We start from the raw sequence: 13,364 nt of genomic DNA on the forward strand, positions 1-13,364 counted from the left end.
TAAACAACAACAATAAGAACAACAACAACAACAAACAAACAATACCACCACCGCCAACAGCAAAACAACAACAACAAGCAAACGAAACTCTGAACTATGAACAGCTTCAAGAACAAATAACAAAGTTCATTAGTTGACACAGTAAACATATATATCTGGCCAGAACAGAGCGGAGGTTAAGCTTCTCAAGAGAGCCTGGAGACTGCTTCTATATTCTGCTAAGCTTCAGCTACAAATGGTGGTCATGAGTTCAAGCTGCAGGTGTGGTCATGGAGTCAAGCTGCAGGTGTGGTCATGAGTTCAAGCTGCAGGTGGTCATGAGTTCAAGCTGCAGGTGTGGTCATGAGTTCAAGCTGCAGGTGTGGCCATGAGTTCAAGCTGCAGGTGTGGTATGAGTTCAAGGTGCAGGTGTGGTCATGAGTTCAAGCTGCAGGTGTGGTCTTGAGTTCAAGGTGCAGGTGTGGTCATGAGTTCAAGGTGCAGGTGTGGTCATGAGTCAGCTGCAGGTGTGGTCATGAGTTCAAGGTGCAGGTGTGGTCATGAGTTTAGCTGCAGGTGTGGTCATGAGTTCAAGGTGCAGGTGTGGCTCGAGTTCAAGGTGGTGTGGTCATGGTTCAGCTGCAGGTGGTCATGAGTTCAAGGTGCAGTACAGTGAGTTCAAGCTGCAGGTGTGTTTGAGTTCAAGCTGCAGGTGTGATCATGAGTTCAAGGCAGGTGTGGTCTGAGTTCAAGCTGCAGGTGTGGCCATGAGTTCAAGCGGTGTGGCTGTGAGTTCAAGCTGCAGGTGTGGTCTGAGTTCAAGGTGCAGGTGGCTCATGAGTTCAAGTGCAGTGTGGCTGCGAGTTCAAGCTGCAGGTGTGGCTGCGAGTTCAAGGTGCAGGTGTGGCCGTGAGTTCAAGCTGCAGGTGTGGTCATGAGTCTGCTGCAGGTGTGGTCATGAGTCTAGCCACAGGTGTGGAGTTCAGCTGCAGGTGTTGTGAGTCTCAGAGGTGGCCATGAGTTCAAGCTGCAGTGTTCATGAGTTCAAGGTGCAGGTGTGGTCATGAGTCAGCTGCAGGTGTGGTCATGGAAGCTGCAGGTGGTCATGAGTTCAGCTGCAGGTGTGGTCATGAGTTCAAGCTGCAGGTGTGGTGCTGAGTTCAGGCTACAGGTGTGGTCTTGAGTTCAAGGTGCAGGTGGTCATGAGTTCAGCTGCAGGTGTGGTCATGAGTTCAAGGCAGGTGTGGTCATGAGTTCAAGGCAGGTGTGTGGCCATGAGTTCAAGCTACAGGTGTGGTCTTGAGTTCAGGTGCAGGTGTGGTCATGAGTTCAAGGCAGGTGGTCATGAGTTCAAGCTGTAGGTATGGTCATGAGTTCGCTGCAGGTGTGGTCAGCGAGTTCAACGTGCAGGTGTGGTCATGAGTTCAGCCACAGGTGTGGTCATGAGTTCAAGTGCAGGTGTGGTCATGAGTCTGGCTACAGGTGTGGAGTCTGGTTGCAGGTGTGGTCATGAGTCTAGCTGCAGGTGTGGTCATGAGTTCAAGCTGCAGGTGAGTCATGAGTTCAAGGTGCAGGTGTGTTATGAGTCAGCTGCAGGTGTGATCATGAGTTCAAGCTGCAGGTGTCATGAGTTCAAGGTGCAGGTGTGGTCATGAGTTCAAGCTGCAGGTGTGGTCATGAGTTCAAGCTGCAGGTGTGGCCATGAGTTCAAGCTGCAGGTGTGGTCATGAGTTCAAGCTGCAGGTGTGGTCATGAGTTCAAGCTGCAGGTGTGGTCATGAGTTCAAGCTACAGGTGTGGTCTTGAGTTCAAGGTGCAGGTGTGGTCATGAGTTCAAGCTGCAGGTGTGGTCATGAGTTCAAGGTGCAGGTGTGGCCATGAGTTCAAGCTGCAGGTGTGATCATGAGTTTAAGCTACAGGTGTGGTCTTGAGTTCAAGGTGCAGGTCATGAGTTCAAGCTGCAGGTGTGGTCATGAGTTCAAGCTGCGGTGGTCATGAGTTCAAGGTGCTGGTGTGGTCATGAGTTCAAGCTGCAGATGTGGTCGACTAGAATGCTGACGTGTTGAAGGGTTTGTGGTTCAAGGGTGAGGTGTGGGCGGTTCGAGGTGAGGTGAGGGTGGTTGAAGGTTGAAGTATTGGTAGTCTGAGGGTGAGGTGGGTGGTTCCGAGGGTGAGGTGAGGGTGGTTCGAGGGTGAGGTGAGGGAGGTTCGAGGATGATGTGAGTTCGAGGGTAAGGTGTGGCTGGTCTGAGGGTGAGGTGAGGGTAGTTCAAGGTTGAGGGATGGAGGATCTCTCTCTCTCTCTCTCCGGGCCAGATGCCAACTCCCACCAGTGCTCTGACCTTGACGACCTTTGACCTTTTAGACTCGAAAAATACCTACATCAATTCAAGGGGTTGTTAGGTGAATGATAACAACATAAATGAATCAATTTAGCTCGCCTCGTTCATGGTATCTGTTGCTGACACACACACACACGCACACACACACACACACACACACACACACACACACACACACACACACGCCTCTTGAGATATATTTCACAGTCTATGTAATAAGAAATATTTCCCTACTCCAAATGACTCTTACCACAGTTATATATCTCCAAGGAAGCTACAAGGGTATAATTATCCCAAGGAGGTACTTAAAAAATGCCTAATGAGTGATTAAGTAAATGAGTTCCTGGAGTTAAAAATCTGAGTTATTAAGATGATGATTATTGAGAGTGCATAGGCAGGTTAGGTTAGGCTAGGTTAGGTTAGGTTAGTGTTAGTGTTAGGGTAGTGTTAGGTTAGGTAGTGTTAGTTTAGGTAGTGTTAGGTTAGGTAGTGTTAGGTTAGGTAGTGTTAGGTTAGGTTAGGTAGTGTTAGGTTAGGGGTAGTGTTAGGTTAGGGTAGTGTAGGTTAGGGTAGTGTTAGGTTAGGGTAGTGTTAGGTTAGGTTGTTATGTTAGGGTAGTGTTGTGGTTAGGGTAGTGTTAGGTTAGGGTAGTGTTTGTTAGGGTAGTGTTAGGTTAGGGTAGTGTTAGGGTCGCTTGGATTAGGTTAGGGTAGTTTTAAGGTAAGGTAGGTTAGGTTAGTGTTAGATTAGTTTAGGACGAGGTTGGGTTAGCTTAGTACGAGGGCATAAGAAACGACATTCACCTGTATGCAATTAATTAAAATGAGGAATGACTCACCTGTAGATGGGTGTAGTTAGCGGCTCCCTAAACCACAAGAGCAGGTAGATGGCATCGTCAGGGGGGTGGGACACTTCACAGGGTAGTGCCACTGTCCCTCCCTCCACCCCCGTCACTGACACTACCGGTACTGTCAAGGGTAGAGAGAGAAAGTACCATTAATGATGTCTCGGATTCACTGGTTGATGAGTCTCGGGGTTCATAGATGAGACGGAGGACTGACAGGACTATTGTTCGTCACTCTACTGTACACATTACGTCCTAGAATCACATTACGTAACAGTTAAGTACAGCGACCACTCATTAAGTACTTCACTACGCTATTATTTACATTGTAAGTAAATACACCAATAACTCCACACAAAGACATTCAGTTACATTGTTACAGTGGTGAAGAGTATTGGAACTGGTACCACAGACAGTCAATTCCTTACAAACACAGTCAGTAGCCTCTCAAACCACACAGTCTGAGAGGAGATTGACTTAGTGTTTGCTGAATGATCACATTAGTTGAGTGATGATGCTGCCAGCCTGCAAGAGAGATGAGATGAGGGATGTTTCTAGATGATTTATGCAAGGTGAGGGTGATAGATGAGGGGTGGGGGCAGGGAGGGGAGAGGGGGGTAAAGCGAGGGGGGGAGAGGGTGGTTGAAGGGTCCTATTGAACACTTGGAGAAAAATATACAGGGGTTGGTATTAAGAAGGTGGTGGTGTGGTTAGGTTAGGTAGAGAGGGGGGATCCTACCATACCAGCATACACCACCACCACACACCACACCACCACACCCTACCTACACCACACCACACCACACCACACCCTACCCACACCACACCACACCACACCACACCACACATCCACCCTTCCTTCCCTTCTTTCCAAATCATAAATCCTCCACATCATCACCCCATCCACCCACACCACACACTCATCTCACAACCCACCCACACTACCCCACCCAACACCCACTCAATTCAGCATATTCGTAGCCTGCTATGAATTAATCAGGTAAGTTTAGTGAGGTGACCTTGACTCCGTACTAATGAGGTGACAGTCTCTTACTTATCACCCTGTCCGTAATTACCTCCAAGCTCTCTCTCTCCTCTCTCAGACACGTGAGGTGGGGTTAGGGGTGTGTGTGTGTGTGTGTGTGTGTGTGTGTGTGTGTGTGTGTGTGTGTGTGTGTGTGTGTGGGATTCTCTGTGTTTTGTGGTACCTTTTTCTGTATGTATAGTATGTGCACCTGTATGTGTATTTTGTGTATGTATGTATGTATGTATGTATGTATGTAACCTGTGGTGTTATGGTCAGCATGCTCGCCTCACAAGCGTGCGGACCCGGGTTCGATCTCCGGGCAGGGCGAAACTGTGGGCATGTTTCTTTACGCCATTTGCCTCTGTCTACCCAGCAGTAATCGATTTGTGGATGGTTAGCCAGTGCAGTTGGCGAGTTGTCCGGTCTTCTCGGACTATTTCTTAACACTGGGTCATGCAACTCGTTAACTCAGGGTGTGGTTGTTGTGTTGGCGACAGCTTCTACACCTTAAACACTGGGTCATACAATTCGTTAACTCAGGGTGTGGTTGTTGTGTTGGCGACAGCTTCTACACCTTAAACACTGGGTCATACTGTTAACTCAGGGTGTGGTTGTTAGGTTGGCGACAGCTTCTAACTCCAAACACTGGGTCATGCATCTCGTTAACTCAGGGTGTGGTTGTTGTGTTGGCGACAGCTTCTTACCTTAAACACGGGTCATGCAATTCGTTAACTCAGGGTGTGGTTGTTGTGTTAAGGACAGCTTCTACGCCTTAAAACACTGGGTCATGCAACTCGTTAACCTAGGTGTGGTTGTTGTGTTGGCGACAGCTTCTACACCTTAAAACACTGGGTCATAACCTGTTAACTCAGGGTGTGGTTGTTGTGTTGGCGACAGCTTCTTCACCTTAAACACTGGGTCATGCAACTCGTTAACTCAGGGTGTGGTTGCTGTGTTGGCGACAGCTTCTACACCTTAAACACTGGGCCATGCAACTCGTTAACTCAGGGTGTGGTTGCTGTGTTGGCGACAGCTTCTACGCCTTAAACACTGGGTCATGCAACTCGTTAACTCAGGGTGTGGTTGTTGTGTTGGCGACAGCTTCTACACCTTAAACACTGGGTCATGCAACTCGTTAACTCAGGGTGTGGTTGTGTTGGCGACAGCCACACCTTAAACACTGGGTCATGCAACTCGTTAACTCAGGGTGTGGTTGTTGTGTTGGCGACAGCTTCTACACCTAAACTGGGTCATGCAACTCAAGCTAACTCAGGGTGTGTTGTTGTGTTGGCGACAGCTTCTACGCCTTAAACACTGGGTCATGCAACTCGTTAACTCAGGGTGTGGTTGTTGTGTTGGCGACAGCTTCACACCTTAAACACTGGGTCATGCAACTCGTTAACTCAGGTGTGGTTGTTGTGTTGGCGACAGCTTCACACCTTAAACACTGGGTCATGCAACTCAAGCTAACTCCAGGGTGTGGTTGCTGTTGGCGACAGCTTGCTAATCTTTTAAACACTGGTCATGCAACCTCGTTAACTCAGGGTGTATTGTTGTGTTGGCGACAGCTTCTACGCCTTTTAAACACTGGGTCATGCAACTCGTTAACCAGGTGTGGTTGTTGTGTTGGCGACAGCTTCTACACCTAAACACTGGGTCATGCAACTCGTTAACTCAGGGTGTGGTTGTTGTGTTATGACAGCTTCTACACCTAAACACTGGGTCATGCAACCTGTTAACTCAGGGTGTGGTTGTTGTAGGTTAAGGACAGCTTCACCTAAACACTGGGTCATGCAACTCGTTAACTCAGGGTGTGTTGTTGTGTTGGCGACAGCTTCTAAGCACCTTAAACACTGGGTCATGCAACTCGTTAACTCAGGGTGTGGCTGTTGTGTTATGACAGCTTCTACGCCTTAAACACTGGGTCATGCAACTCGTTAACTCAGGGTGTGGTTGTTGTGTTAAGGACAGCTTCTACACCTAAACACTGGTCATGCAACCGTTAACTCAGGGTGTGGTTGTTGTGTTGGCGACAGCTTCTACACCTTAAACAACACTGGGTCATGCAACTCGTTAACTCAGGGTGTGGTTGTTGTGTTGGCGACAGCCGCACCTTAAACACTGGGTCATGCAACCTCGTTAACTCAGGGTGTGGTTGTTGTGTTTGGCGACAGCTTCTACGCCTTAAACACTGGGTCATGCAACTGCTAACTCATAGGGTGTGTTGTTGTGTTGGCGACAGCTTCTACACCTTAAACACTGGGTCATGCAACTCGTTAACTCAGGGTGTGGTTGTTGTGTTATGACAGCTTACACCCAAACACTGGGTCATGCAACTCGTTAACTCAGGGTGTGGTTGTTGTGTTGGCGACAGCTTCTACACCTTTAACACTGGGTCATGCAACCGTTAACTCAGGGTGTGGTTGTTGTGTTGGCGACAGCTTCTATACTCCAAACACTCAAGTCATGCAACCCCGTTAACTCAGGGTGTGGTTGTTGTGTTGGCGACAGCTTCTACACCTTAAACACTGGGTCATGCAACTCGTTAACTCAGGGTGTGGGTGTTGTGTTGGCGACAGCTTCCACACCTTAAACACTGGGTCATGCAACTCGTTAACTCAGGGTGTGGTTGTTGTTTTGACGACAGCTTTTACACCTTAAACACTGGGTCATGCAACGTTAACTCAGGGTGTGGTTGTTGTGTTGACGACAGCTTCTACACCGTAAACATCTTCGGGTCATGCAACTCGTTAACTCAGGGTGGTTGTTGTGTTGGCGACAGCTTCACACCTAAACACTGGGTCATGCAACTCGTTAACTCAGGGTGTGGTTGTTGTGTTGGCGACAGCTTACACCTAAACACTGGGTCATGCAACTCGTTAAATCAGGGTAAAGCAGCAGGTTGGCGACAGCTTCTACACCTTAAACACTGGGTCATGCAACTCGTTAACTCAGGGTGTGGTTGTTGTGTTGACGACAGCTTCTACACCTTAAACAACACTGGGTCATGCAACTCGTTAACTCAGGGTGTGGTTGTTGTGCTGACGACAGCTTCTACACCTTAAACACTGTCATGCAAACTCGTTAACTCAGGGTGTGGCTGTTGTGTTGGCGACAGCTTCTACACCTTAAACACTGGGTCATGCAACTCGTTAACCAGGGTGTGGTTGTTGTGTTGGCGACAGCTTCACACCTAAACACTGGGTCATGCAACTCGTTAACTCAGGGTGTGTTGTTGTGTTGGCGACAGCTTCTACACCTTAAACACTGGGTCATGCATCTCTGTTACCAGGGTGTGGTTGTTGTGTTGGCGATAGCTTCTACACCTAAACACTGTCATGCAACCTCGTTAACTCAGGGTGTGGTTGCTGTGTTGGCGACAGCTTCTACACTCAAACACTGGGTCATGCATCTCGCTGTTAACTCAGGGTGTGGTTGTTGTGTTGGCGACAGCTAATTCCAAACACGTCATGCAACCGTTAACTCAGGGTGTGGTTGTTGTGTTGGCGACAGCTTCTACACCTTAAACACTGGTCATGCAACTCGTTAACTCAGGGTGTGGTTGCTGTGTTGGCGACAGCTTCTACACCTAAACACTGGGTCATGCAACTCGTTAACTCAGGGTGTGGTTGTTGTGTTGGCGACAGCTTACACCTTAAACACTGGGTCATGCAACCCGTTAACTCAGGGTGTGGTTGTTGCTGTTGGCGACAGCTTCTACACCTTAAACACTGGGTCATACAACTCGTTAACTCAGGGTGTGGTTGTTGTGTTGGCGACAGCTTGCCACCTTAAACAAACTTACGCCTAGGTGGTCCTTGGGCCGGCCATCCTCGTGACCAAGGGCACTATTATTGTGTATTGTTGTATATCTTGTGTTTACATTCCCGAGAGTGAGCTTTTTCCTGCCCTCGAGTTCTCCTTAATGAACAAACAAGGTCATTAGAGTTAACCACGTGACGAGTAATTAACAAGAGAACAAGATAAACAATAAGAGTGTATATGCACTGTTAAATTTGTTAAATACGTCACTACAGTAGTCAGCGAGGTGGAGGGAATAGATAGATAACACACACACACACACACACACACACACACACACACACACACACACATCATTAATCATACTGTAAACGACCTGATAAAACAACAAAAACAATAAAATTATACCTAACCAGATATATTAACAGGGCATCAGGCCATTACTATAATCGACAATAATTGCTATAGGCGCCATGAATAATTATAGCAGCTATAATCTGTTCGTAGTGGAATTATATCCTGTTTTCTGTAGTTTTTTGTTGTTTTTAATTGGTCTTCTTGTTTGTGTGTTTGGTTGTTGTTTTAATTGTGTATGTGTTTGTTTGTTTGTTTATGTTTACAGCTATGGGAGTTTTTGGGCGGGTTATATGTATGTGTGTGTGTGTGTGTGTGTGTGTGTGTGTGTGTGTGTTGCATCACTAAATTTTGATATATTTATACTTCCTGTCTCCCTCACCTCCTCCCTCCTCCTCCCTCCCTCCACCTCCTCCCTCCCTCCCTCACCTCCCTCACCTCCCTCACCTCCCACCTCCCTCACCTCCCCCCTCCCTCCCCTCCCTCCTCCCTCCCTCCCTCCCCCTCCTCCCTCCCCCCCCCCCCACCCCCCCCCCCTCCCTCCCTCCCTCCCTCCCTCACCTCCCTCACCTCCTCACCTCCCTCCCTCCCTCCCTCACCTCTTCAACCCCTTCCCATGGCTCACTAAATATCCCTGACCTCACCTCCGTCCACCCCTCCCCTCACCTCCCCCTCCCCACCCCCCCCCATAGATTCTCAACAGATGAACCTTTATAAAAACTTTCTCAATATTACGTCCAAACTTTTTTTTTTAATAATCTCGAAAGTTCTTGTATTTATCTTCATACTTTTTTATTAGAGTAAACTTTTAGGGTGGGGGAGGAAGGGAGTGGGGGGATTAGGAAAGGGAAGGGAAAAGAGGTTAGAGAGGAGAGGAAGGAGTGAGAAAGGTTAGGGAGGAGAAAGGTTAGGGAAGGGGTGAGGAGGGAGTTAGGAGGGAGGAAGGGAAGGAGGGAGATTAAAGAGGGGAGGAAAAGGTGAGAGGGAGGAAAGGAGGAATGAGTCACTGGAGGTAAAGTCGCTTATAGGAAAACGTTTAGGTCGGTTATTGTATAATATAGTGAGGCTATACTGGGAGAGAGAGAGAGAGAGAGAAGAGAGAGAGAGAGAGAGAGAGAGCTAATTTCCGCCTCCCTATGATTAACTGGGCTTGATAAGATCATCAATTTACCTGTAAGAAAATCAGGTTTATCTGGATAATTTTGTTACCTTATAATAATCTTCCTTCCTTCCCTTCCTTCCTTCCCTTCCCTTCCTTTCCCTTCTCTTCCCTTCCTTCCCTTCCCTTCCCTTCCCTTCCTTCCTTTCCTTCCTTCCTTTCCTTCTCTTCCTTTCCTTCCCCTTTCATTTTCCTCCATCCTCCTCTCATTTCCTCCTTCTTTCCTTCCCTCTTCCCCAACCCTTTTCCCTCCCCAACAACCCCCCCACCACCAGGAAATAAAAAATCATTATCCAACGACGGTGGGGGAATGGGGGGGGCAGGGAGAGGGGGAGGAGAGAGAGGGTGGACGAGGAGAGGGAGGGAGGAGAGAGGTGGGTGGGGGTCGGCTTGTGTTCATGACGCGACAGTATGATTTACGAGTCAGGATGATAGATAGATGGACTGATAGATAAGGTGGATAAGGAGGAAGGATGGTGATAGATGGAGGAGGGATGGATGGAGTAGATGATGTGTGTGTGTGTGTGTGTGTGTGTGTGTGTGTGTGTGTGTGTGTGTGTGTGTGTGTGTGCACGTTTAAGTTTACCTCCATCTCTCCTCTCCCCACACAAACTAACATCAACAAACTATAGCTACACACACACACACACACCACACCACACATGCTATTATCATATCCTGTGCTCAGGCCTCAGCCGACCTTCTTCAGTGCAAACACCATCACAGTCAGGGCACAGTGAGGGGTGAGGGGTGGACCAGTCAGGGCACAGTGAGGTGAGGGTGGACCAGTCAGGGCATAGGTGAGGGGTGAGGATGGACCAGTCAGGGCATAGGTGGTGTGGACCAGTCAGGGCATAGGTGGGGGGTGAGGGGGTGGACCAGTCAGGGCATAGGTGAGGGTGTGGACCAGTCAGGGCATAGGTGGGGGTGAGGGGTGTGGACCAGTCAGGGCATAGGTGAGGTGTGGACCAGTCAGGGCATAGGTGAGGGGTGTGGACCAGTCAGGGCATAGGTGAGGGTGTGGACCAGTCAGGGCATAGGTGAGGGGTGAGGGTGGACCAGTCAGGGCATAGGTGAGGGTGTGGACCAGTCAGGGCATAGGTGAGGGGTGAGGGGTGGACCAGTCAGGGCATAGGTGAGGTGTGGGCCAGTCAGGGCATAGGTGAGGTGAGGTGGACCAGTCAGGGCATAGGTTAGGGTGGACCAGTCAGGGCATAGGTGAGGGTGTGTGACCAGTCAGGGCATAGGTGAGGGTGAGGTGGACCAGTCAGGGCATAGGTGAGGGTGAGACAGTCAGGCAAGTGAGGGCCAGTCAGGCAGAGGGGTGAGGGGGTGGACCAGTCAGGGCATAGGTTAGGGTGGACCAGTCAGGGCATAGGTGAGGTGGACCAATCAGGGCACAGCTGGGGGTAGGGGTTGACACGCTACATAATGGATTTATAAAGTAGTTTTTGAGGTGATAATGGATGCCTGAATGTCTTTTGTTCAGGGTTGCAGTATATTATATTGTATTGTGCTGTGCTGTGCTGTACTGTGCTGTACTGTGCTGTGCTGTGCTGTACTGTACTGTGCTGTACTGTGCTGTACTGTGCTGTGCTGTGCTGTGCTGCGCTGTGCTGTACTGTGCTGTGCTGTGCTGTTCTGTGCTGTACTGTGCTGTACTGTGCTGGACTGCTGCGCTGCGCTGTGCTGTGCTGTGCTGTGCTGTGCTGTGCTGTTTGTGCTGTGCTGTGCTGTGCTGTAGTGTTCAGATGCTACAGTGATATATAGTTTCATATAAAAAATATTTATAAAATGTTTGTAAGTGAATTATTTGTTCTAAGTGTGTGTGTGTGTGTGTGTGTGTGTGTGTGTGTGTGTGTGTGTGTGTTACGAACGATATAGCAATTGGGTTTTAATCTAATTGCCGTTGCACAGTCCAATATAATTAGCGAAGCAATTATATATAGTTCACTAATTCCGTCAACATCAAAAGCCCAAAGCCTATACTTACCCCATACTAATACTCTGTAAATATAGTTGTCATACGTTAACGACTCTGTCTCCCAATAAAACACACACAAACACACACAGAAACACAGACACACACACGCACAGAAACACGAACACACACACACACAGAAACACACACACACACACACACACACACACACCCACACACACATCATTTCACATTGTTTTGGATATCTGGGTAAAAAAATCCTCAATATTGATAAAAAATTAATAATAATCCTCTAAACTAACAGCGTTATAATAGGTTAACGCCGTCTCTACCCTCCCCTCCTCTCTTCCTTCTTCCCCTCCTCCTCTCTCTCTCCCTCTTTACTTACCTCCCCCCTCACCATCCTCCTTCCCCCCTTTCCCCCTCCCTCCCCTTGGTATCTATAAATTAATTAATATGAGTTACAATGAAATGTTTAATCATATTTGGACTTGTGGTAAAAAATGTTTTATATTTTTGATAAATGTTTAACGCCCTTTACTTATGGCCAAGAAATATATAATAATATTACTAGTTACTGTGATAATAATAGCCATCTTAATAGTAAAAGTATTCATACTACTACTACTACTATTACTATTTTTATTACTAATCGTGGCCTCCAGCCTCCCCCAATAGCCACACCTTCTCCATTTTTTACCTTAAAATTAAATATCCTAACACATAAGTAGCTATCCTATCTGTGTTGAGTTAGTTGGGCTGCAGATCTATGCGGCATTCAGTGACTGTTGCCTCATAGTCAATATCTGCAACTGTTGTCGGCTTTGGGGCAGAAGCTCTCGTTCCCCTGAGGCAGAGCAAAGCCGACCGAAGGAGAGAGAAAGACAGTCGACATCTCATCCAGGCTGTAACATAACTTCTGGGCTGCTGCTTCTGTTCGGAGATCACCTCCGCGAGTCTGGCGTAGAAACATCTTGCACTTGGTCCCATCCCGCAGGGGTTGTGAACACCAGAGGAGTGAAGCTGCCTTGATCAACGTTTGAATTCTCTCCCCGTATGCCCTTATCTTGTCGTTCTCGTTCCTCCTGTGTGCAGCATCGAGAGCTAAGTTACGGTGACATGCGGCCATGGGATCAAAAATCCTGATGTCGAAGAAGGCTCGCTGTCCCCTCGTCCAGAATCCTCGAGCACTGATGTCAACACGGGCTTCCTTGGATGTATTTGAAGTCCTACGTTGGAAAATCTCACCGTCCAATGAAAGGAGGGTCGGTTCTACCATGACATCACGACAGATTTCCTTCAACCTATTTGCTGTGAGGTCCCTTACTTCGTCATGCCTCATGTATATGAAGCCCCCTTACTTGCATACCATGGCGTGATCGACGTCATAGGAAGAGCCACACAAGCATTGGGAGGGCAAACCTTCTACTGGCCGACCGTACCTTAGAGCATTGGCATCTGTAAATTCTTGTTTATTGAGACTGAAACCATTTGCCCTTATCGGTAACGTAGTTAACCAGTTCGAGGCGCCCACCTCCTGCGCTATAGCTACTTTTTTTTTTTAATTTTCTGGCACCTGGAGCAACAGTTGCTGCAACTTATCACTTTGGCAGTGCTGTCGATCTGTCGTAATGGACCTACGAATCTTATTTACTTCACTGGTATCCACTTCCCCTGTTGCATTCTGAGCTATTATGTGGTCCGTGAGGGCTGCCGTGAGCTACTACTACTACTACTGCTGCTGCTACTACTACTACTACTGCTACCCCAATAGCCACACCTTCGCAACCATTTTATTACTATTACTATTACTACTACTGCTACTACTACTACTACTACTACTACTACTACTAATAATAATAATAATAATAATAATAATAATAATAATAATATTAATAATATTAATAATAATAATAATAATAATAATAATAATAATAATAATAATAATAATAATAA

General features: G+C 47.7%; 1 protein-coding gene across 1 annotated transcript in view; it reads right to left on the reverse strand.

Annotated features, from left to right (window-relative positions):
* The window catches only part of LOC121876937 (nephrin-like), a 104,238-nt gene that overhangs the window by 33,121 nt on the left and 57,753 nt on the right, over positions 1–13,364 (reverse strand). Inside the window, exon 2 of the mRNA XM_042382518.1 lies at positions 3,159–3,288. Within this exon, the coding sequence (XP_042238452.1) occupies positions 3,159–3,288 (130 nt within the window). The remainder of the gene's footprint in view (positions 1–3,158; positions 3,289–13,364) is intronic.

This window comes from Homarus americanus, unplaced genomic scaffold, assembly GCF_018991925.1.
Source record: "Homarus americanus isolate GMGI-L3 unplaced genomic scaffold, GMGI_Hamer_2.0 scaffold10478, whole genome shotgun sequence".
NCBI classification, from domain to species: domain Eukaryota; kingdom Metazoa; phylum Arthropoda; class Malacostraca; order Decapoda; family Nephropidae; genus Homarus; species Homarus americanus.